The 25,065-nt window shown below is 44.3% G+C and overlaps 1 protein-coding gene across 1 annotated transcript; it reads left to right on the top strand.

The window, feature by feature from the left end:
* The first annotated feature begins 1,234 nt into the window (after positions 1-1,234).
* On the top strand, positions 1,235-23,437 carry CMTM6 (CKLF like MARVEL transmembrane domain containing 6). The gene is made up of 4 exons (XM_029940389.1): positions 1,235-1,459; positions 12,517-12,693; positions 15,786-15,884; positions 19,458-23,437. Exons 1-4 carry the CDS (start codon positions 1,322-1,324, stop codon positions 19,590-19,592), a joined length of 549 nt encoding a protein of 182 aa, XP_029796249.1. The 5' UTR covers positions 1,235-1,321; the 3' UTR covers positions 19,593-23,437.
* Positions 23,438-25,065: the final 1,628 nt, after the last annotated feature.

Below are 25,065 nucleotides of genomic sequence, written 5' to 3'. Positions count from 1 at the left end.
GTTATTGCTATTGTTTTTTAAATATAATTTGCCCAAAATATTTTATTTTGAAAATGTTCAAACACACAGAGAAGTTGAATTAAACAAAAAAGGACAGTGGACACCCATAGACTACACCACTGATGTGTTACTGCGTCAGTTTTATCACACGTCTGTCCTTTTATCCATCTCTCTGCTCATCAACCCGTCTTATTTTGGGGGATGAATTTCAAAGTAAATTTCAGGCAAGGATAGTGTCTAATTTGGGATGATGGTAACTTGAAGAATAACAGGGCAGTGAGTCCTTGTCGTTCTGGTGAAAACACAGCGGCCTCCTCTGCTTGAACAGCATTGGTGGCTGTTTGGTCCTGGCAGGACATTTAGAATGCGTTTAATCAAAGACAAGGGTAGTTTTGGCATGGCTGGCCGCAGCCCCCGCGGAGTAGTATCTGCCTGTCTCCATTCATTTGAATAGGAGCTTTTGTTCTACAACTGGAAGGAGGGGAGGCTAGGGCCGTAGAGAAGAGCAGATTCAGTATGGAAGTAGACGGCAGCAGTGACCTCCCTCCTCTTCTGTGGGTTTTGAGGCCCTAACGGAGACACGAGTCAGGGGCTGAGGTTTGCTGGGTTCGTGGTTAGCAACAAGGTTGTGAGTCAGACTGCGTAGACCTGCATTCCAGCTACCCCAGGCTGTTTGAGCTTGGATACATTCTGCTTCTTGGCCTCAGTTGGCTGATCTGTTAAATGAAAGTACTGATAATACCTACATTATATTGTTGAGAAAATGTGTGCCTGTCATGTAACTCAAACAACCTACGGTGGTGAAATATAATTACATTCCTTGACGAGTTTCCTTAAGTTCACACAAAATTAAAATATATGACTGTTGGAGCTGGTGACCAAAGAAGACACAAGTAATCTCAGTGATTTTGACAAGTAAGCCTAAAAGGAGGCAGCAATACAGAAAAGTCCTTTCAGACAATCCATTGCATTTAAAATAAAACCTAATTTCTCTCCTTGCTCTGCAAGGCCCCTCCGTTATGCGGCCTCTGCCTACATCTCCAACTTTATCTCCTCTCCTCCCTTCCTCGGTCCTCAGGACAAACTGTTCTCTGCAAGGAAGTCCCCAGATCTTTAGGAAGTCTGGTGAATGGATGAGGCCTAGGGCGGCAGGGGAGGAGCGGGGAAGGGGCGGGGCCAGAGCGGAGGCGGGGCGGGGCGGGGCGCGGCGGGGTGGGGCGGAAGCGTGGGCGGAGGCCCAGGAAGTGACGGCTCCGCCGGTGGTCCCTGGGAGTCGGTGTAGTTCGCGGCGCCACCTGTGCGGCCACCGCGGTCCTGGGCGATGGAGAATGGAGCGGTGTACAGCCCCACCACGGAGGACAACCCGGGCCCTGCCAGGGGCGCCCGGAGCGGCCTCGCCGCCTACTTCTCTCTAGGCCGGCTTCGGTTGCACCGGCGCTTGCTCAAAGTCTTGCAGCTGGTAAGTCCGCGGCCGGAGCGGGCCAGCCGGACCGGGACCGAGGGGGTCTGACCCCGGGGCCGTCGGCCCGCGGGCTTGGGAGGCTGCCGAGCTGCTTCTCCTCGACCTGGCGGTTCAGGAAGCGGCGGTTTCCACACCTCCGGTTCCTTCTTTCTCTGCTGGAAAGGGGGGCGTTACCTCCCGCCGCCGGGCGGCCTCCCAGCCCGGAATCTCCCCGGCTGGCTCCCTGACGACCACCTAGGGCCCCGGAGCGTGTTAGGCGCGCGGGTCCAGGAAATGCGTCGGAAAACCCAAGTCAGCCGCTTAGCCTTCTCTCACTCCATCTTCTGTTAACGACCTTCGTCTCTTCTCCCAGCTGTTACTCTGCAATATCGCCCAGAGTGCCTGGGTTTAGACTACGAAGTGCTGTGTGTTTATCTTTCTCCGGTTCTTGCGGTTTTCCTGGTACGGGCCCATGGGGGCAGTTTAATTTGTTGAACAAAGTCTTCCGTTACTCCTCACGGTATTGAGACGAGTGTATTCAATCGTCTCCGCGATGTTTTATATCGACTGGAAAAGAATTACTTCTGAAGGAGCGATACGTGTGTACGTACGAAGTACCAAGTGAAAGGGACAGCTTGTGTTCGTGGGCAGGTAGCAGAAGTAGGGCACGGTATACCTCTCCTGCAATTTCACGGAGTTTCCGTTTACTTGAGGCAGTAGAAGTGCCTTAACCTAGTAGTGAACATATCAAAACACTTTTGAGTTTTAATTCAAATTACACACATACTGACATCCCAAGTTCTGTTTTAACCAAGATGACCATTTTCTGGAAGGGGAAAAATCAGACTGCCTAGAATGTTTGTAAGTTGGTTTTGTTTGGTTTAATCATCTCAAGTAAAAATAGCCGGTTGGTTTCCTTAGGAAGAACCTAAATTCTTAGAATTCTGATAACCAGAACTTACATTCTTGGAACTCAGATGGCCTATTTTTATTAAAGAGAAAAATAGCTGTCAGAAAACTGGCGCTGCTTATTCATCGTCAGAACGATTACATCTGGGAATAGTTTGGAAATCACTTCGAGGCAGGTGACAGTGTGGCTCTGGAACGCAAGGTCTGGCTCGCTCTCTCTCCAGCTTCCTTTTAGGTTGTTGGACACTGGCAGCCTTTCAGTTCTTACCAGGCAGGGGCTCCCTCCTGCCATTGTTTCTTTGTATCAGTTGTACCTTCTACCAGAAGAGTTTCTTTCTATTCTTCTGTCAGTTCTAATGTGACTATTAGATATCAGCTGGGTTCCTTTGCAGTAGAGCTAAAATGTTTCTACATAAATAGAACTCTTTAGAACAGAAAAGAATTAGCATTCATCTGAAATATTCTTGCTGCTCTAAAGACATCATCAATATTGGTGTCCTGTCTATTAAATCTCCTATTTTTAGTTCTGTTTTTCCTTTCTGATCAGAAATGGCAGAGCTGCAGTAAAATTTCTCATTACCTCATTTATACTTTAGTAAACTTTAGTTCCATATCCCCAGAAAAGAATCCAACCAGAGATTTTGGTGGTAGACTTTTTACTGGGATGTGGAGAAGAGGGGCAGATGAATTTGCCTTGCAAAAGTTGGTAGACTATTCCAGCTTGGAGAAAGAGGGAAAGAATAAAAAGTGATGTCTCTTTTTGAAATCCATTTACAGGCATATCTCAGGTACAGAAGGTTGGGTTCCAGACTGCTGCAATAAACTGAATATCGAGTCTAATTAATTTTTTGGTTTTCCAGTGCATATAAAAGTTAAGTTTACACTATACTATTAAATAGTCTATTAAATGTTCAGTCGCGTTATGTCTAAAAAAAATATGCATTCCTTAATTTAAAATATTTTATCACCAAAAAATTCTAACCATTATCTGAGCTTTCAGTGAGTTCACTGATCACTGGTCACCATAGGAAATATAATAATAATGAAAATGAAATATTGCAAGAATTACCACAGTGTGACCCAGAGACCTAAAGTAAGCAAATGCTGTCGGAAAAACGATATCAATAGATTTGGTTGACTCCACGATGTCACAATTCTTCAATTTGAAAAATGCAGTATCTGCCAAGTGCAGTAAAAGCAAAGGGCAGTAAAATGACTTATGCATTTATTTATTTATGGGAAATGTAATGCTGTAAGGGTGCTTTCTCTCTCTCTCTTTTTTTAATATTTGTTTTTGAGAGCATATGGGCTGGGAGAGAGAGCCCTGACCACAGTGAGCCTGATGCGGGGCTCCAACTCATGAACCACGAGATCATGGCCTAATAAGCTTAAGTCAGAGGCTCAACCGCCTGAGCCACCCTGGCGCTCCAAAAATGCTTTCTTTAATATACATTTAAAAAGATCTTTCATTATTGCTTTCTATTTTGATTGTTGTCTTTTAGTTCCTGCTTTGTTTCAATAATGCCCTTTTTCTTTTCACAATAGTATGTACTATAGGAGTTACACAGGAAGTCCCAAGGAAGTTATATGTGAAATAAAACTCATCCAGCCTGAGGCAACAGGCAGAGTTTTTTTTGCTAAAGCAAAAGCACATTCTTAAAAGCCACATTTTGCCTTCAGGTTGTTTTACCTTAGATAACTTATTTAATTTTTTAAAATTTATTTATTTATTTTGAGAGAGGGGGTGCGCACGAAAGCAGCTCAAGGGCAAACAGAGAGAGAAAGAGAGAGAATCCCAAGTAGGCTTCGCAGTGTCAGCGCAGTGCCCGACTCAGGGCTCAGTCTCATGAACTTTGAGACCATGACCTGAGCTGAAATCAAGTCAGATGCTTAACTGACTGAGCCACCCAAGCACCCCTAGGTAACTTTTTTTTTTAAGTAGATTTGCTGGGCTCCAATAAGGAAACTGCTATTTCCTTGGAGCACCCCATAATCGGAAGAGGAAGTACTTTAACAAAGGACCTGGAAATCCTGGGACATTTTATCCAAAATGTGGGGCATTTCTGTGTTTGAGTACGTTATTCTAGACCCCCAAATATTATCAGGTTCTGAAACCCCAACAGAGAAAGGACTCTTACTCTAAAACTTAAAAGTCAGACTCTGCGTACTTAGGACATTCCTAGAGTTCAAGGAGACTGACTTGGATTTCCTCCGAGGTTCTTTTCACTGTGTTAGATTTTTATCAATCTCAGTCTCGTGGCAGGGGCGGTGGGGGGAGCAGGGTGCTGGTACAGAGCTGGACACCAGAAAGGGATAGAAAAGTGGAGCCTACAAGATGAAGGAGAGGTTAAAGATAAAAGAGCATGACTAGCTCTTGAGTTACGTACTTTAGGAGTTACATAGCTGTGTCTACTACCATTCATGTAAAACCTTTATTTTGTCAAAGGCTTGTCTCTTCCAGAGCTGAAAAAGAAAGAAAGACTCAGCTGGGAATCCAGTGTAAGGAGTCATCGCAGTCCTAAATTTATGCAGTTTATTTATCGGTTTATTTTACCCTTAGATTGGTCCTTATGCTAATATGTGTGTGTGCGTGAAGTTTTTGTTGTTAATTTTGAAGGCTTAAGGGGAACATTGACATTGGGCCACCTCATTCCTTGCTTGTAAGCGGGTGCAGTGATCTAAATCTGTGCAGTATTCTCTCTGCAACAGGCTGACATTGTGTTCAGGGTACCAGTTGAGTGTCCTGAGCTGCACGGTACTGTGATTATAGTGACTCTTCAAGCAAGCAGTTTGACTTGGAATTCACCAGTGATTTAAGTCTATCAAGTTATAAAATAGTGTTACACTCTGTAGGTGCCAAGAAACAAATCACCTAGAAGCAGTTCATCTTATAATGGTGTCCTTTTCACCATTAAATGCGAAAAGTGATCTGTACTAAATTGAAATGCTCTATTTTTACCTTGAGGAAGGTCCATAATGTCAGCAGATTTTATCTTTGAACCTTTGTGAGAGTCAATATTTGCCTAAGTCAAGGGAGGCTTAGCGTAACTTCAGGCTGACAGATTTGTTTACTTGGACCTTACACATGATTACAGGTTTTTAGTAACAAGGTCATTAATTCACAAATTAATGTAATTTTGTAGTTGGAGCTTTACAATGAATGGCAAACATTAAAAAGTCCTCTTTAGGGTGCCTGGGTGGCTCAGTCGTTGAGTGTCAGAGTCTTGCTTTCAGCTCAGGTCAAGATCCCAGGGTCATGTGATCGAGTCCCTATCGGCTCCTGATGAGCAAGAAGCCTGCTTGAGACTCTTTCTCTCTTCCTCTGCCCCCCTCCCCCACTCATGCTCTTTCTCTCTCTAAAAATTAAAAAAAAAAATTCTTCTTATGAGAAATGCTTTAGTTGTAGTCTGTTAAATGAAAGAGACTTAGTGTTTAATAACTGTTAATTTTTAAGGAAGACTCAAGTTTCAGAAAGGGTAGTGAAACTGAAATGGAGAGAGACACCGGGTAGTCATTATTTGAATGTTTGAATCGCTAGAACTGTGAGTAAGCCATGTTTTAGTCACTAAGATTTCCCAAATGTGTTGACACTGGCACATTGGTTTTAATGTAACAGTTAACAGCAACAGGGGAAATGCACAAAACTCTGATTGTAACTTCGAAAACCCAGTCTTACAGGGAAAGCCTACACAGATCTACAATAGTGAACCTAATAAACTGTTTTATGGGGGCGGCGGGGGGGGGGGGGAGAAAGCACAGAGTGGGAGTCAGGAGACCTGGAGTTTGGGCTGTGCCTGGCCAGCGTGGGACCTGGCCTGTCGGAGATTCATTCCATCACCTGTAGACACAAGAGTGGGAGACTGTGCCTGTTCAGCTCCGAAAACTTGGCAATTCCTGTAGTTCTCTTTGGGTAAAATGTTACGTCATTAGAAGCAGCTGCGCTGGGCATACTGTTGTTGGGCACTTAGCTTAGTATTCATTTAAGCAGTATTTAATGTGAGGTCTTCGCGCTACTGACAGTAAAACTGTTTACCAGAAAATAATAATTGAGCCTTTCAACTTACTTTTAACATTCATCATTTTTCCCTTCCCCAATTCAGCGACCTTACCTCTTATCCCTTAACTTTGGTATTTAATGCTGGTGACTACCCATTTCTTGAAATTATTACTTCCCTTAACTTTCACATCAAATTTTTTTCTCTTTTCCTACAAAAAGTGTTTATTTACCAAAAAATAGACATAAATTAGAAAATACAATTAAAATAAAATAAGCCACACTCTGCCACCACCCCGCCCCTTTCACTGTTTGATTAATGATTTGGAGTATACGTACATAGTTTTTTTGTTTTTGCTTTTTTAAAATGTTTATTTTGAGAGAGGGAGTGCATGTGTGTGAGGTTGAAGAGGGCAGAGAGGGGGAGAAAGAGAATCCCAAGCAGCCACGGGCGCAGAACCGGATGCGGAGCTCGACCTCAGGAACTGTGAGATCATGATCTGAGCCGAAATTGAGAGTCTGCCGCTTAACCACCTAAGCCACCAGGTGCTCCTATAGTTTTTTTTTTTAAGTTTGTTTGTTTATTTTGAAAGAGAGAGTGTGCGCAAGTCGGGGAGGGGCAGAGAGAAGGAGAGAGGGGGAATTGCCAGTAGGCTCTACGCAGTCAGCACAGAGCCGGACACAGGGCTCAGTCTCAAGGTTCATGAGATCATCATGTGAACTGAAATCCAAGAGTTAAACGCTTAACCGACTGAGCCACCCGGGTGCCCCCACCCCACCCCGTTTACTGGTTTATTGAGTTTTCCTAAGAAGTATTAGACTTCCTGTGACTTGTTTGTCAGGGGCTAGTTTCTCTTTTCCTTCCTGCTCCTGAACTGAGAGATTCTTTCACACCCCGCCCAGTCCTCTGTGCCTCCGGTCTTCTAACCAGATCAACCAGGCGGGCGGTCCCTGTCGCTTTCATCCAGAAGTTCATACTCTCCGCCAGATGGTCACAGAGCCACGCCTGGCTCTTCAGCATTTTTATCATCAGTCCCCACCCAGTTAGGTCAGTTGCCTCATTTCTGTGGGGCTTACCATGCAAATTCGTGCCTTCATGAATCTGTTCTTTGTCTCTTGGCCCTGCTTTGAGTCTCGCCTTTCCACTTATCCTTCTCTAGCCACTACCGTTCGGTGGATCCCCACATTCTCCTGAGATTTCCCTGAGTTTCCAGATAATGGATGCTCAGTTATGAGGCGTGTTGTTTTCTTATACACTGATCTTGTTGCTCTGTCATTACATGTTCCTATACATAGTACAGTGTGGGATCAATAATACTCAAATACACTTTTTCAGGAAGTTTTTTTAAATTGAGGTATAATTGACCTTAGTTTCAGGTGTATAGCCTGAAGGTACTATATAGTACTGTGGGAAATTATATAGGAAGGTTGGGAGCACCCGACAGATGGGGAGTCAGGAGAAAACTTCATACTGAATATGGTTTGTGGTGCTGATTTCTTGGCCTTTACTGGGAATAGGAACTAGGAAATGCCCAAACTTGGTATTGTGCCCCTTTAGTCTCTCAGGACGTCTGTGCAGATTCTGAGGCTTACGGTCCATGAGCCTGACTCATGTGAATGAGTTCGGGACAGGACTTGTCGTGGAGACACTGACTGCTGCTCACTGAGCCAGACCCTGCCACGGCCTTGCCAGGAACAGACAAGCAGGCTGGAGCTCCGTGAAGATTTTACTGTCGTGTAGCTTACACGGATGGAGCGCTCCCGGTAACCTAATCATTGTAAGAAGGATGGTTCTCGATCAGCTATTCTCAGACCCCGGTGAGAGTTTGAGGCTGAGATCTTCTCACAGTTAACTGACTTCTTATACACCTGAGGTATATTTTGCAGATTTCTCATAGAGACACTCTGATAAGTTGGGAGAGCTTTAACATAGAGGCAAGAATAAAGCAAATGGAGTATTAGACATTTAGTATTTTCTTATACTGTAGTCCTCTAAAAACTCATCCTGTAATTATAATTTCAGGAGACCAGGGAAGTACCTTTACACCATGACTCTCTGGGATTTACCTTGATGTGCACTTTGTGTCCCGGGGCAGTGATCGGCAGTGCCTTACCTGACCTCTCTCTGAGGAGGCTGTCTGGGGTAGACCGGACCAGTTTATGTCTCACCAACTGGTAGGAAATCATAGCAGTAAGGTCTGTTTTTATCCATCTGTAGATTCGTTTCAGAATTTCGTTGGAGGGGGGAAATCCCTTAGAGGCCTTCATACCAATTTAGGTTTGACCTTTTTCTTTTTAACTGTTTATTTCGAAGAGATTAGAGATTCACAGGAACTTGTGAAGCAAAATGTACAGAGAGGTCATCTGCACTCTGTGTGTGTGTACATTTCTCTGCAGTTTTATCACGTGTAGCTTCCTAGAGTCGCTACCACAACTGTTCCAGAAACGTCCTGTCACCATAGGGTTCCCTCATGCTACCCCTTGACAGCCCTGGCCACCACGAATTAGTTTTCCGGCTCTGTAATTTGTTATTTGAAGAATGCTGTGTAAGTGGGACCGTGTCGCAGGGAACCCTGGAGTCTTGGAATTTTTTCACTCTGCGTAATTTGCAGATTCATCTAAGTTGTTGTGTGTCTGAAGTTTGTTCTGTTTTATTGCTCGGCAGCGTGCCATGTTACAGTGTAGTGTCCTTAGTGGTGCGAGCGCATCTGCGTGGTTCCCAGCTTCCAGAACTATACACGCAACACTGTTACGAACGTTCATGTATCGGTTTTTGCCTAATGAGTTTTAATTTCTCCTGGAGAAGGTAGGAACGCAGTTGCTGTATCACATGGCTGTCGCCTGTTTAGTTTTTAAGAAACTGGTCACCTGTCTTCCAGAGTGGCTGGGCCGTTGACTTCCTCTTGGTGACAACATGTTGCAGGCTAGCATTTTTATACTGTGCCGCGAAATGTATCTGCTGCTTTGGGTAGCCCTCCTGGTGCCACTAATATATCTGGCTGCCTCTCCCGGCCCGAGGGGCAGAAGGGCATTTCCCAGTAGGCTTGGATTTAGGTCACCAGCCATCTTGATGGTCTTAACGCTTAAAGGAACGCCCCTAGCTTTCACAAAACCCACACAAACCTGCCCAAGTGAACCTCTCTTCTCTTCTTTCCTATTTCTAGAGAAGAGTTAGTCCCAAACATGAGCCCCGAATCCTACCTCTAGAGAGCCTCTTTTTTTCCATGTCCTGAGACCCACCCATCTTATTGGTTTCTGCCTATTTTTAAACATGCTCAGTTCTCTCCCATCTTGAAATTCCCGTCCCTTTGACCTCATCCACAAGTACCCTATCTGGCCACTCTTTTCAAGCTATACCTCGTGACTGTGCTGGCTCTATCTCACTGCGAGGTACTGTAATCTTAGCCTTCGTGCCTGACCTCACTGCCGGGGGCGGGGGGCGCTTCCTGATGTCCCCAGAGCCGCCTTGTAGCTCAGGATGATGTAAGTGTTACAGTGTTGTTCTTACCTGACCTTAAGTCGCATGCATCATTCTTCATTACTTTCTCTTGGTAGAAATCCTTTTTTCTTATCCTCCCACCTCCTTGGACTGCTGTTCCTAATTGTCCTTTGCTGATGTCCCCACCTCTGCACATCCCTCAAGTCTTGGGGTTGCTCTGAGTTCTGCACTGAGCTAGCGCTTTTATTCTGGGTGACCTCGCTGGCTGAGGCCCACGTCTCCATCTCCGCCTCAGAGCTCTCCCCTGGGCTGCAGACCAGTATACCCTTTTGCCTCCTAGAAACCTTCCTTCACTCTCCCACAAACCCTCATACCCGGCATATTTATTTATTTATTTATTTATTTTTAATGTTTTTTATTTATTTTTGAGAGACAGACTGAGACAGCACGAGCAGGGGAGGGTCAGAGAGAGAGGGAGATACAGAATCAGAAGCAGGCTCCAGGCTCTGAGCTAGCTGTCAGCACAGAGCACGGCGCGGGGCTCGAACCCACGAACATTGAGATCATGACCTGAGCTGAAGTCGGACACTCAACCCACTGAGCCATCCAGGTACCACCCGCCCCCCCCCCGCCCAGCATATTTAAAACTGAATGTATTCTCTCTCCAGCACCCTTGCCTCCTAGAAAAACAAACAAATAAACCCAACACTTCTGTCTGCAAGGAGGCCCCAGGACTGTACATACATACATATACACGTGTGTGTATATATATACACATATATATATATATATATATATACGTAGATACATATATACACATATATATGTACATATGACAGCAGCAGTGCTTGCATTGAATGGAGTTGCCAGTTAACCAGAGTGAACCAGTGACCATTCAGGGCACAGCCTTCTGACCCATGCCTTTCTGGCACCCTCGAGCATGTTGAGGCCCCTCATGAGCACTGTTTTTTTAAATGAATGAATGAATGAATTATTTAATTTACATCCAAGTTCACATATAGTGCAACAGTGATTTCAGGACCTCTTGAGCACCCTTGCCTCTGCCATCCGTCAACTTGAGTTATTCACACTACTACTAATTAACACTTCTTTTTAAATGTTTTATTTATTTCTGAGAGAGAGAGAGAGCAGGGGAGGGTCAGAGAGAGAGGGGTAGACAGAATTCAAAGATAGGCTCCAGGCTAGCTGTCAGCACAGAGCCCAACATGGGGCTCAAACCCACGAACCGCAAGATCATGACCTGAGCCAAAGTCGGACGCTTAACCAACTGAGACACCCAGGTGCCCCAACACTTTTTATCATCAGACATTGAATTAAATATCACACAGACTAAAACTGAGTGTGAAAAGGATTGTTTCCTGTGAAAACTAAATTGAATGCTTTGTCAAGTCCAAAAAATAAGTTACTCAAGTATTTGCTGGGTTATGAAGTTAGAGTAAGGCACCCATTGTCAAAGGCTAGTAAAACTTGTCCAAATCTAGAAGGATTCTGCACTCTGCTTCTCACGTGTCCAAGATCTTGCTCTCCTCCAACTAAATGTTAGTCTTGAAGTGGTAGTTACGGACAGTGAAAGTGATGAATGTAGAAAACATGGTGTGGAACTCCAGGCAGGAGGCTCAAACTCCGGGAAAAGCCCTGTTTCAAAAGTTTGGTGAATAAATGTGCCTTTTTGTTATCTTACTTCCTACTTTATTCATTTATTTTTTGAATGTTTATTTTTGAAAGAGAGTGTGTGAGTGAGAGAGGGGCAGAGAGAGAGGGAGACACAGAATCCGAAGAAGGCTCCAGGCTCCGAGCTGTCAGCACAGAGCCTTATGCAGGGCTTGAACTCACGAACCACAAGATCATGACCTGAGCTGAAGTCAGACACTTAACCGACTGAGCCATCCAGGCACCCCTCTCCTCTATTTAAATTCATCCTGATAAGGGCTTCTACTACATCTTGCAGTGATTTCAGGAACTGTTCTCTGATACTACTACCTGGTCACTATCTTCCCCTGATTGCCCAAATCCGCTTCCTAACTAGATGTCCACCCTAGGATTTGCCCTTCCCCCAGTCTCTTCTCCATGTTGTAGCCAGCAAGAACTATTAAACACGTACACCTGATTGTGTGCTCATTTGCTTTAAAACCGTTAAAATCCAGAGTTTTACATCAGTAAAAGAGGACATGTAGGTGTAGCCTCTCTTACCTCTCTAGGCTCATTTAATCCGTTTCCTGCTGCCGTCCCCTTCCTTCACACTGGGTACTTCAACCACGTGGACTCAACTCACTGACACGGTTCTGGGGGGCGGGGGGTGGGGGTCTGTGTGTGCACTGAGGGGGAGGGGTGCCAGGCACTCGCCCCTCCAGGTCTTTCTGTGTACTGCTTCTCTGCCTCGAGCTTCTTTCCCTGGTTTTCACCCCCGAAGCTGACCCTCCTGTCTTTTGGGAACCCTTTCCTGTCCCCCAGTTGAGGGCCTCTCCTCTGCGCTTTGATAGCGACACGATCTGTTTCGCCCATTTTGGCCTTTAGCACTTGGTAGTTAATTATTTGTGTACTTGATTGCCTTCGAGGCACCTGGATCGAATGCTCTGCGAGGACCAGCTGCGCTTAGTAATCGTGTTTGCTCTCGTCTCCAGTCTGCAGAGAGTTGCGTGAAGAGGTGTGTTCTCTGGTTACTGTCGGTTTCTCTGGAAAACACCTAAGAAAAACGACTCGTTTCTTTTGTAGTTGCTGTCCCTTCTGGCCTTCATCTGCGAGGAAGTCGTGTCACAGTGCACTTTGTGTGGAGGACTTTACTTCTTTGAGTTTGTGAGCTGCAGTGCCTTTCTTCTGAGTCTCCTCATTCTGATCGTGTACTGCACTCCGGTATATGACAGAGTCGACGCTGTCAAAGTCAAGTCATCGGTAAGCATGGAGACATATCGTCCCTCTGCAGAGCATAGCTATTTGGAGTCCTGTGTGTTGTATTATTCAAACTAGGAAGGCTTGCACAACTCAGGAGCATGAGAAGACACTACCCATTGTTCCAGGCCTGCGGCCTGCCAGATGTGGGGGAGACGGGGTAGTGGGTGAGAAGGAGAGCGACAGGCACTGCCAGTAGTTTACAGCTCGTGGTGGTTTACCCTCTTCACGTTAGGTTTTTTTTAAAAACTAGGATTTTTGTCACTTTTGATTTCTCACGGTTCAGTGTGTCACTCATGGGCTCTGCAGTTTTTCATCATGTACCTGTTCTGTGCCAGGCATTAGACTAAGATACGAGAGTGATGAACTAGTGTGACATATTTCTGGGACTTTTAAAATGAAACACCACACAGGGGCACCTGGCTGGCTCAGTTGGTTAAGCATCCGACTCTTGATTTCAGCTCAGGGTCATAACGTCGAGCCCCACGTCAGGCTCCACACTGGGTATGGAGCCTGCTTAGGATTCTCTAGCTCTCTCTCTCTGCCCCTCTCCCGCCATGTGTGTGTGCACTCTCTTAAAAATAATAATAAAGTGGGTTTTTAAAAATTTTTTTTATGAGCAGGGAAGGGGTAGAGAGAGAGGGAAACACAGAATCCAGCCTCTGAGCTGTCAGGACAGAGACTGATGCAGGGCTCGAACCCACGGACTGTGAGATCATGACCTGAGCCGGAGTCAGTGCTTAACTGACTGAGCCACCCAGGCGCCCCAATAATAAAATGTTTTAAAATGAAACACCACGTAATTCTACCTACGGTTTTGATTTTCATTATGAAGAAAGTTGTCTGTAAGTGGATTTAAGGAGGCATTTGTTGAACTCATTGTTCAGAAATTTCCCTCTTAACAAAAGCACACGTGGGAATTTTATTTTCACAAAATCAATGAACATAACTTTCTAAAGATGGTCTGCTGGCCCATGTTTTTATTTGAGTATTCTGCGGCTTTGTGAGATGACACGGGAGGTGATTCACACAGTTGCTGCATGTAAGGGAGGAAGAATTGGGCAGTGTACTGCTTCAGTAGAAGTGGAGTAAGCAGGAGTGGTTTGTGAAGAATTGTACGTGGCAGGGTCGACCTATGAAGGAATTCACATTTCTGAGGGAAAAGACAAAAACGAGGGTAGATTTTTAATTATAAAGAATACCTGGCTGGCTCAGTCAGTAGAGCATGTGACTCTTAATCTTGAGGTTGTGGGTTCAAGCCCTACGTTGAGTGTAGAGATTATTTAAAAAAAGTATTTTTAAAAAATGTGATACCAAGATAAATACAAAGCAGTAAAAGTCTGTTTTTAAAAATTAATGAGAAGTAAACATCGGGTCATATATTAATACACACCTAAGATACTTACTTTTATCTGTATACCCTCTTGTACTAAACTTTTAAATTTTGTGCTGTAAGATCTATTCCCTTCTTCTAAAATAATTATTTTAAGTTGAAAAATTTTTAAACCAAAACATTTGTACCACAATAGTTAAAAAGAAATAGCTTTGAAAAAGTCTGAATCATGTCCATCAAGCCTTTGATGAGCCCACGCATGCAGCGTTTGGGCCGGCCGATACGGGACCGCTCCTTTACGTGTCCCGATGACAGATCTGAAATAATATTCAAAGGAATAGAGAAAACAAAGTATTACAGAAAAACACCTCTTTGAGAAGCAAAAAGGGAATCTCTTATTTTATAAATGTTAAGTGAACCGTTGACAGTATAGGAATTCTGTGTTGGATAGTTTTATTGATACTAGGGTTAGTGGAGATTGCATTTCAAAAAACCCTGCAAGCGTCAGACTTACAGCTCTTAGGAATCACCATCATTTCACTGGTTTCTCCTCTGAATCGAGTGTGCATGTCAAGCACTGTTTGTTGTCGGGCATCTGAGTGGGAGCCTGACCAGACAATGCCTGGGAGCCCTCGGGACCCCAGGGACAACTTTGCGTCAGGGGCTGCATTATGATGAGCAATGGACGCTTTTTTAGAGCACATAAGCTCATCATACAAGCTCATTTTGGCTACTTACTTGGAACGATTGAAAGCAATATATTATTCCAGAAGGCTCATGGGTCTAAAAAACATACTATTGGCATAATTTTATTTAGTTAATGACAGGTGGTTCATCTGATGCTCTCTTTCCCAGAGTGCTTTCAAAGCACTGAAGTACTCTCCGAGGCCATCCTAGCGTAGAATACCGATCTTCCTCCACTTACGATGGGGATGCGTCCCAATAAAACTCATCGTAAGTTGAAAATATCATAAGTTGAAAGTGCATCTAATACACTTAGCCTCCCGAACATCACTTAGTGTGCTCAGAATACGTACATTAGCCTGCGCTTGGGCAGAATCATTTCCCACAAAGCCTATTGGATAATAACGTGTTGACTCATGTCATTGAATACTACACCGAGAGTCACAAGCACAGTGGCTGTGTGGATACAGAAGGGCTGTCAGCGGACCGGTGGTTTGCCCTCACGATCGGGGGCGTCCTGGAGCTGCTGCCGCCACCTCCCAGCAGCACAAAGGAGGATGATCCTGCACAGCACCAGCCCAGAGATGAGCCAGACTCACAGTCTGAGTACAGTTTCTACTGAATGCATACTGTTTTTGCACCATCGTAAAGCTAAAAATCATAAGCTGAGCCATCCTAAGTCAGGAACCATCTATACTTTGAAAGGGAAGAAAAATTTTTTTGTTTCTGGTTTTTGGGGGGTTTGGCTGGAAGTAAGATGGCATTTAATAAATGGCTTTGGAAATTTTAATATGTCCTAGAGAAAAAGACACATGCATAGACACAAATGACCTTTTGTGGAACTGTTTTATTGAAAGATTATCCTGTGACGAACTGAGTATGTCCCGTCCAGAGTATGGATAGCGTTCCTTTACGGGGTAACTAGGGAATGCCAGACTTCCAGAAAAGTTAGAAGCTGAAGAGTGTAAGTTTGGGTTGCATGAAAAAGCTGTTGTCACTAAAGTTTTTTAAAAGTAAAAACCAGAAACATTTGCTTCTATGAACCTAATCCTACTGTGTTCTTTGTGCACGTGTGTAGGATTTCTATATTACTTTGGGAACAGGATGTGTGTTTCTGTTGGCATCCATCATTTTCGTTTCCACACATGACAGGACCCCAGCTGAGACAGCGGCCACCGTGAGTACCTTGTATTTTGAACCCTTACTAATTTTTGTTGCCTTAGAAATATGGAACTTGGAAAGTACTAAAAGGTTACACAATAGGGAGCACTGTTTGTCTTTTAACTCACTTTTCAGTATTATTTTGAATGGAGGACCTAAGAGCAAATAAATATAAATAGCCTTAGCAACCTAGAACTTGTCTTTACAATTTGATTGAATTTTGTTCATGGAAACCCATTCACTCCACATACGAATGTGTTACTGCTAATGGAAGGGATAGAACTGACTTTGTTATCTTACTTTCTGTTTTACAGTCCGACAAAAACACACGTATGTGCCAGGTGTAAAACAGCCACACTGGGTGTAGAGAATTCACGGGAGAAATGACCGAAAGGTTCAGCCTGCTTGATGAGATTGATAAGGAACTGTTTTTATCTGAAGTCCTTGCAGGACCAGATTTTTGTTGTTGTTGTTGTTTGAAATTCAGAGTATTCTGGATTCTAGAAAGGCAGTACTGCACATGTACTGTACTTCACGGCCCCTTCAAAGGGCCTGGGGCAGACCTTGTAACCCAAGCATATTAACATTCTGAAGCATGAATGCTCAACAGTAGAGGGGATAAAGACTGTAAATAGTTCTGCCTGGTGTCACTTTTGAGCCAAGTAAATCAGGAAAACGTTTGAGTTTCTGTAGCTTTTTGGATTTCAGAATTACAAATCGGGGGGCATGTCGTGGGTTTGTGAATGTGAACAACCAATAGTAACAAGTCCTCTTGTCAGTCAGCAATATTTGTTCATAACGGAATTGAAGTTACGGTTAATTGAGTTGTCAGCTAATAGATCGTTAAAACTACTTTTAATTATAGAAAACCCGAGAGTTCAGAGGCTTGCAGGTTATATCTACCTGGTCACGTGGGCAGTTTGTTAGCACACATGTCAGAACAAAACAGAAATCAAATCAGTGCTGAGCCAACAAGTGATATTTACGCATGGGTACATGAACCAATGGGTACATGAAGAGGAAAATCTAGGTTTTAATAGACTCTTATGGTTAATTTTAGTTTACATACGTATTCTTATTGCAGAGGAGTATGATAGGGTGATCAGTAAAATGTTTTAAGGTATCGAAATCTATTACTATAAAATCCTTGTAGGCAATGAAGTAGAATTGAGGAGAGTTGAGCTGAAGAGGGAAAAAAAGCATGGCATAAAATTCCAAGTTGTTAAAACAAAGCTTATTTGTATAATTAGGTGATACGTTAGACTATTACAATATTTAGATTTCACTGGATATATTTAAGAGTGATTGATAGTTTAAAAACTTGATATTATAATAAAAATAAATAAAAACTCAGTATTTATAATATGCTGGAAATTACCTTTTACAACTTATTATGAAAAAATTTACAGACTTAAATGAGTGAGGGAGTCAGTCACAAAAAAGAAGGGGCGTCTGGGTGGCTCAGTCGGTTAAGCATCCGGCTTCGGCTCAGGTCATGATCTCACTGTTTCAAGCCCTGCGTCAGGCCCTGTGCTGACAGCTCAGAGCCTGGAGTCTGCTTCAGATTCTCTGTCATCTTCTCTCTCTCTCTGCCCTTCCCCAGCTTGCACTCTCTCTGTCTCTCTTTCAAAAATAAATAAATGTTAAAAACAAATTTTAAAAAAACTAAAGAAGAAGAAATTATACAGAATGTGTGCAAAGATCGGGGACTCATTTGCCTGGATGCTGTGGTACAGAGGCCCCTCGAGGGGTCAGGGGTGGCCTCACAGACACTGTGACATCTGGTCTGTCCGGGAAGCATGTAATATGTTTGCCAAATGAGGAGAAGGATGCCATCAAGCCGAAATGAAGACTCCAGAGGGGAGAAGTGACTGGGGTTTAGAGATGTCGGATTGAGAATTAAATTTAGGGCGGATATGCTGGGTGTTCGGGTGAATTAAAGAATTTGGAGTGCAGTTTGCTTTATAGTGAAATGAGGCCAAATGCATATTCTTGAGGGTGGAGGGATTGGGTGTGAAGAGTCAAGAGATGAGTTAGAACCAAATAGTAAAATCAAGAGCAGTGGGGGCGCCTATGTGGCTCAGTCAGTTAAACGTCTTGACTCTTAATTTCAGCTCAGGTCATGATCTCACAGTTCATGAGATTGAGCAATGGGCTGTGTGCTGATAGGGCGGAGCCTGCTTGGAATTCTCTCTCCCTCCCTCTCTCCCTCCCTCTCTCCCTCCCTCTCCCTCCCTCCCTCCTTCCCTCTCTTTCTCTCTCTCACACATTTGAATAAACATTAAAAAAATTAGAAAAGAAAAAGAACAAACTGATGGTTACCAGAGGGGAGAACAGGTGACGGGGATGAAGGAGAGCACTTGTATCGCACACCTGCAAATGACATTCCAGTGTATGGTAACTAACTGGGAAGTTCAAAAAAAAACTAACAAAAAGAAACAACAATAAAATAGAAATCATGGAGATAGGATGTTAGAGGCAGAAGGGACTTTAGCTATTAACCTACTTCAATTTTCTCTTTACAAAGCAGTTCTTTGGCCCCCCTTTCTTTTTTTTTTTTAATGTTTTATTTATTTTTGATACAGAGAGAGACAGAGCATGAGAGGGGGAGGGGCAGAGAGAGAAGGAGACACAGAACCGGAACAAGACTCCAGGCTCTGAGCTAGCCGTCAGCACAGAGCCTGACGTGGGGCTTGAACCCACGAACGTGAGATCTGACCTGAGTCGAAGTCGGAGGCTTAACCGACTGAGCCACCCAGGCACCCCTGGCCCCCCTTTCTTTAAGGGTTTGGTGAAGAAGATTTCTTCTTAACCGAATTCTCAGAATGCATGATCACGTGTTAGCACAGTGCAATGAGGAAGTGATTTAAGGAAGAGGAAGGAGGTAGTGGTGTCATGGTGCTGTGTCATTACAGTGTGACAGCTGGAAAATAGTTTTTAGGCAATTTAACCTAAAAGTATCTTCAAAATAGAATTTCTGCCATTTGTACCATGTTTTTTTAAATTTTTTTTTTAATGCTTTATTTATTTTTGATACAGAAGAGACAGAGCATGAGAGGGGGAGGGGCAGAGAGAGAAGGAGACACAGAACCAGAAGCAGGCTCCAGGCTCTGAGCTAGCTATCAGCACAGAGCCCGACGCGGGGCTCGAACCCACGAACGTGAGATCTGACCTGAGCCGAAGTCGGAGGCTTAACCGACTGAGCCACCCAGGCGCCCCTTTGTACCATTTTCACTCCCTGCTCGTGTATTTCTCTCCTCCCACCTGTGGGTCAGTGTAGCCGTTGCTACCCATCCTGTGTTCTGTATCCTTTTGTAGGATTTTGTTTTTCATCTGTTAACCTCCGTTCTCCAGGTTGGACCCCCTACACACCCACACGTACACACAAGGCAGGACATCTCGGTTTTGTGGAACTTCAGCTCGTCACCATTATTGTAGAATTTCTTTTTGTAGTGTCTAGTTTTGTGATGACCTTAAAAGGCTTTTCATTACTAAGGTTTGAGAATAATGTATTTCAGAGCCAAGTAGGAAGTGTGAGATTATATTCCAAAATTCCTATCCTATAACCTTTGCCCTTTCTCCTCCCCAGGTATTTGGATTTCTAGCAAGCTTTATGTTCCTGTGTGACTTTGCCAGTATGGTCTGGGAGAAGCGACAGGAGTCCCAGATGAGAAAACCTGAGGCGACAAGGAGGACAGAGGCCACTGAGCCACTTAATGCTTAAGGACCTAGGGGACAGGTGTCACATACGGTACAAGCCGCGTAGTGCCCGCGCCCCGGCGGAAGCTCTTGCTGAAGCTGTGTAACTGTTAGCCCACTTGTTTGGGGAGCGAGGGGAAGGGCGGGGAGGCACTTGCATTCATGCTGGGCTCCGTGTCAGTCACCGCAGATGAGCCAGAGAACTTTCTGGTTCAAAAAAATTTTTTATAATAACGGTTAAAACTTCCATCAAATGAAATGGTTTTGTTTTTGTTTTGAGGACAGTTTTTTTCTTTAAATCACATAGCTCAACTGATGATATTTTATTCTCTCATTGTTACTAGGCCTAGCTTCAAATTACGCTGTATAGCCAGCATGATTAAGTTCAGAAATTGTTTTATTTTTAAATTAATTTGCTTAGTAGGTTTTTTTTTTGATGACCAGATAAAATTTAATGTATATTTAAGAGATCACTATTTAAAATGTTGGTCTAGAATATAATACCCAAGCTTGACTGTATCTCACTCAGCCTTAAAATTATATTGTAACATTTTAGGATAATTATTATTAACTCTTTCTGAGGCCCTTTCCCGCACAATAGAAACGGTATGGGAGGCGTTGTTATTTTATATGTATAGCAGAAACAACATCAGAACCCTGTGTTTATGCTGCACTTTGTTGTTGATAAGTGAGGGAAAAAAAGATTTTTATGTAACATAACACATAGAAAAATGGAAGAGACTCTTATGGCTAAGGACCAAAGATTAAAAAAGATACACTTCTTGCACAATACAGTGATTATTAAAAACAGGCTTTAACCACTTACCACCGTCTGAAGAGATAAGTTCTAAGTGCATGCTGGGAGCTAGAAATTGGTCCATTTCCTTGTTGGTATGTGGCTGTTTCTACCGAAGTTAATTCAGCTCTGTAGGTGCTATTCAGTGTTTTCTTTGAAACCTACTCTCTTTAAAACCCCAGGCTTCGATTTCGTTACCTATTTGAGATTCTCCCTTTTCTCTTATCCACATGGTCCATCCACTGCTTCATTGTCTGACGGCACTGAGCCTCTGGCTCTGGCGCTCGCGCGATGGCCCTTGTCTCTAGGTTGTCCCGACTATGGGGCCCTTTGAACTGCATAGAGTAGGTAGCAGGATCTTTAGGGTTCTTGTTCCCACCCCGGGGATTACTCTGCCTTCCCTTTGGGGGAGACCTTCTTAAGAAAGTGAGTATCTAGCAAGTCCTGCCCAGGTTAACACCGAGGATGGTGTAGGGGGTGGTCACACCATTCCACTTGAGATGAGTGCGGGTAGTTTGGAAGAACGCCTCCGAGCCAGCCAGCCAGGGCACTTGGTAGGTCCTTTCTGACCACATGGCCCGCAGAGTGACCTGGCTATCGGCTTCTTGGCCTACTGTTAGGTTTTTGACTCAGGACTCTGGTGTGAAGGCAGTGAGCCGATGCGTCAGGCACTTCAGGACTTTGGCGGAAGTCTTCCAGGCAAGGGGGCTGGGTTTTCTGTCTGAAAGAGTGGAATCATGTTTCCAGTGACCCTGTCCTTTTGAAATTTCTCATTTGTGTGTGTGGGTGTGGCAAACATGGTTGTCAGGATTCACCATTAGGGCTGGACACAGACTCTCTTACTGACTCAGGACCGCGTCCACTTGTACCCAAGTTTGAACGCCATGCCCGTGGTGCCGTCACCACTACCCGCCTGGGGGATAATGAACCCTGTCACAGACGCTGTGTTCCCGGGGTACACCGTCCCCAAGAGGAGAACTAGCTTATAGTCGGCAAGTTCTGGAATTTCACATCTTACTCTACCACTGTCATTTTAAAGATCATCTAGACCCAGCTGGGTTTCACAGCAAACCATCTGGGCTACCTCAGGTCCCCGCGCGTGCACGGGCTTGGCTGAGTCTGGTGGACGTGTCCCAGCCGGCCTCCTATGTACTTTGGCATCGAGCCTCAGTGTTGCTTGGTCTGAAGCTGGGCTTCCTTCCATCTGGTGTATTGGTGCGGAAGCAGGCCTCTTAGCTGCCACCGAATCCTTCCCGTCGCAGAGAGAGCGTATCTTTGCTGGTATTTTGGGTCACTCTAGAACTTTTCTTCATGCTGTTTTCCCTGAGACCCGTGACTGATTGGCCTCCCTCTTCTATTGTCGAAGGGCGTTGAGTAAAAAGACCATGTGGTGAATAAAAGACTCAAGGAAAACTTGGGACCAAAACCCTTTTTGCGTCTAAAAAAGGGCAAACAGTAAACTGAAATTTCACATAATTTTCTAATAATAGCCATGTTAGATTTAATCTGTTATATTTTATACAAATAAACTTTAAAATGGTTATTAAAGAGTTTAAGGGAAAGTGTACACATTATAAGAATTTCATACCTGCCATACTTAAATTACGTTCTGCTTGGGGGCTGGGGAATGTATTTTTACATTGTTTATAGCCAGCTTTTGTATTTATCAACTTAAATCCTGTGGGTCTTTTTTTTTTTTTTTTATCTCTCTCAATGTCAAATTTTGTAGTTTTCTTTTTAAATAAATCCATTTTATTGTCTACGCCTTTGTAGTGGTTTTGTTACTACAGAGGCCTGATGTTGAAGATGAACCCTTTCCCAGAGTTCTGGGAGTGGGCTGGGCAAGCTTGGTCAGCGCTCACGTGGGACCCTGGACGGTGGTGCCCGCGCGCGAGGCACCGGCCGAAGGTCAGGACACACGCTGGAACGGAACTTGGAGGGGATCCATGTCCGAAGAGTTACAAAGGAATGTCACAGACTAAACCCCTGTAAATACTGACATTTGGACTCTCCGCCACACTTCTCGTTGTGGCTCAGCGGTGCTAAACACGACCCAGGCACGTTCTCTTCAAGGCTCTTTGGTGACTGAGAACGTGTGGTGCGAAACGGGGGGTTGTGGGGAAGCGGCAAGTGTTCGTCTGCAGAATTCCTGCCTCCAGCCTGTATGAGAGCAACAAGACCTTTCTAGTCCTCGGGAACTCACTGGGATTTGTACATTCCTCAGAGTTTTGTGTCGTTTTGATAAAGAGCTTTGTGTTGGGGCGCCGGCCAGCTCGGTCGGGAGAACACGTGACGCTTGATCTCAGCGCTCTGAGTTCGAGCCCCATGTTGGGTGGAGAGATTACTTAAATTTAAAAAGCGGGGGAGGGAGTGTGTCTCAACTGCAAGGCGCAGAAAACCTAAATATAAAGGTCTTAAACAGTAAGGAAGAGTTATTTCGTAATGAGCCCCGGTCGGGCAGTTCTGTGGCTGGTCCGAGGTCAGTGGCTCAGCGGTATCATCAGGGACCCAGACTTCCGTGCTTTTCCGCCCACCTGTCTTCTGCTGTGAGGTTTTATCCTCGGACTGACCCCTCTGGTGGAGCACAGAGGCGCCATCTCCAGGCCTCGTCCGCTTGCACAGCCATGTCCAAGGTCCAAAGAGAATGGAGTGTGTATTCCTCCATCTCCAAGGTGTTCCTTTTTCACAGAAGGTCCTCGGTGGGTTTCACCTACTTGTCTTACTAAAGGACTTTCAGTGCCCATTTCTAAATTATTTACCGACATGCAGAATGGCATTACCGAAACTGGCCTAAAGGAATCCAGATCCCTCTCCTGAGGTGGTGAGTCCCCTTTGAAGCGGATAGTCTTCTGTTACCCGGACAGATCGGCTCTGATAGTAAGAGAAGGGCCATGGGCGTGGGGTTCAACAGGGTCTATTGTGAGCATGTCAGGCCCCAGCTAGGGCCAATGAAATGCCCAGTGTAAGAAATGTCTGTAGGCCTGAATACCCCAAAACAATGTAAAATAGAAAAACCAACAGTTTTGATGTTTAGACTAAATTATAATTGTACAAGTACTGTGTACCATGGAAAATTGGTTTACTAAAATGCGGTATTGTTTTTTCCTGAGACTTTCATATTTGGCTAGCTTTAATTTTTGAGAACTGTCGAGTACTGGACGTACTGAAGATAACACCCATTTCAGACCCCACCCAGCTTGAGTAGATGGTAACTTTTTCCATAAGTTCTTCAAAGACCCTTGTTAAAAACGAAAATGAAGTTTCACTTTTGAAGCACCACCACCTCGAACCTTAACTCTTTTTACTTTTCCAAAGGCAAGCACGATCTTGAATGTGGATCTGTCTTCTTGTCATTGTCTTTACCATATAGAGAGAGATGTGTCCATAAGCAATGTCTGATGTGGTGTTTATGCTAGACCTACCCTTTCCTAGATTGCACTTTCAGTCAGTAGTATTTTGAAATTTATCCAATACATACAGCTCTAGTTCATTTATTTTAACTACTCTTTGGCATCCCTTTGTACGAATATGCCACAATTTATTTATTTTTCCTCTGTTGACAGAAAAATTGTAATATGGTTTGTTTTTGACTGTTCGAACCAGTGTTAGGGTGAACAGACATATTTGAACATCTCATGCAAGAGTCCTAGGTAGAGTGTTTACTTATACACTGTTGCATCGCAGCACGTGTGATATTCCAACATGGCTAAGTATTTCCAGACAGTTCTCCAAGGAGGAGACTTCGCATCAGCAGTGTGCGGAGGTGCTTCGTTTCCTTAGTCTTGTCTTACACTTAGTATTAGTTTGGCTTAAGAGTTTTGCTAGTCGGGGGCTGGAATGGTCTCTCATTTTATCTTACACTCACTCCCCTTACTCCCGGGAAGCCTGTTCGTCTTCTCGTTTGGTTGTTGACCTTGTACACTTCCCCACATCAATGAGTTACTCATTTATATCCTTTGCCTTTCTCTCACCCTGAAGTGTTGGGTTTTTTTTTTTTAACTCATTTGAGAGTTCTTGACATATTATGTATGGGTGTTACCTTTTGTTAGTGATGTGCCTTGGAAGTATCTTCTCAAAGGCTCTGTATTTTAACTTTGCTTCTCGATACTTTGTCACCCAGCTTACTGATTCTTGTTACCTCAGGGGCAGAGATGTTCCCCGCCGCTTTCTAAAATGTTTAAAGATGAGCATTTCACATGTAGTGCTTGAATGTGCCCTGACTTCCATGTGTGCTGTGAACTCCTGGCACCTGGCTTACCGTTTAGCTCTGACAGACAGTGCCGCCTCGCCTCTGTCTGCTACCAAGCTGAGGCCTCTGCGTGGGGCTGGGCCTGGCTTCTGGCGGCTATTTTTCTATACCTACGCTAATACCACAGTCTATCTTGATGAAGTCTCAATATCTGAGGGCACGTTCAAAATTGTATTCTTGACACCTTTTTATTGAAAGACTTTTTTTTTTCTTTTTGAGCCAGGGAGAGGGTCAGAAGGAGAGAGAATTTTTTTTTTAATGTGTTATTTACTTTGGAGCAGAGTGAGAGTGGGGGAGGGGCAGAGAGAAAGGGATCCAAAAGATCAGAACCCGAAGCAGGCTCCAGGCTCTGAGCGCTCAGCACAGAACCCAACGTGGGGCTTGAACTCACAAACCGCAAGATCATGCCCTGAGCTGAAGTCTAACGCTTAATGAACTGAGCCACCCAGGTGC

Source organism: Suricata suricatta, chromosome 5 (assembly GCF_006229205.1).
Source record: "Suricata suricatta isolate VVHF042 chromosome 5, meerkat_22Aug2017_6uvM2_HiC, whole genome shotgun sequence".
Lineage (NCBI taxonomy): Eukaryota > Metazoa > Chordata > Mammalia > Carnivora > Herpestidae > Suricata > Suricata suricatta.
This window is presented reverse-complemented; position numbering and strand designations above follow the sequence as displayed.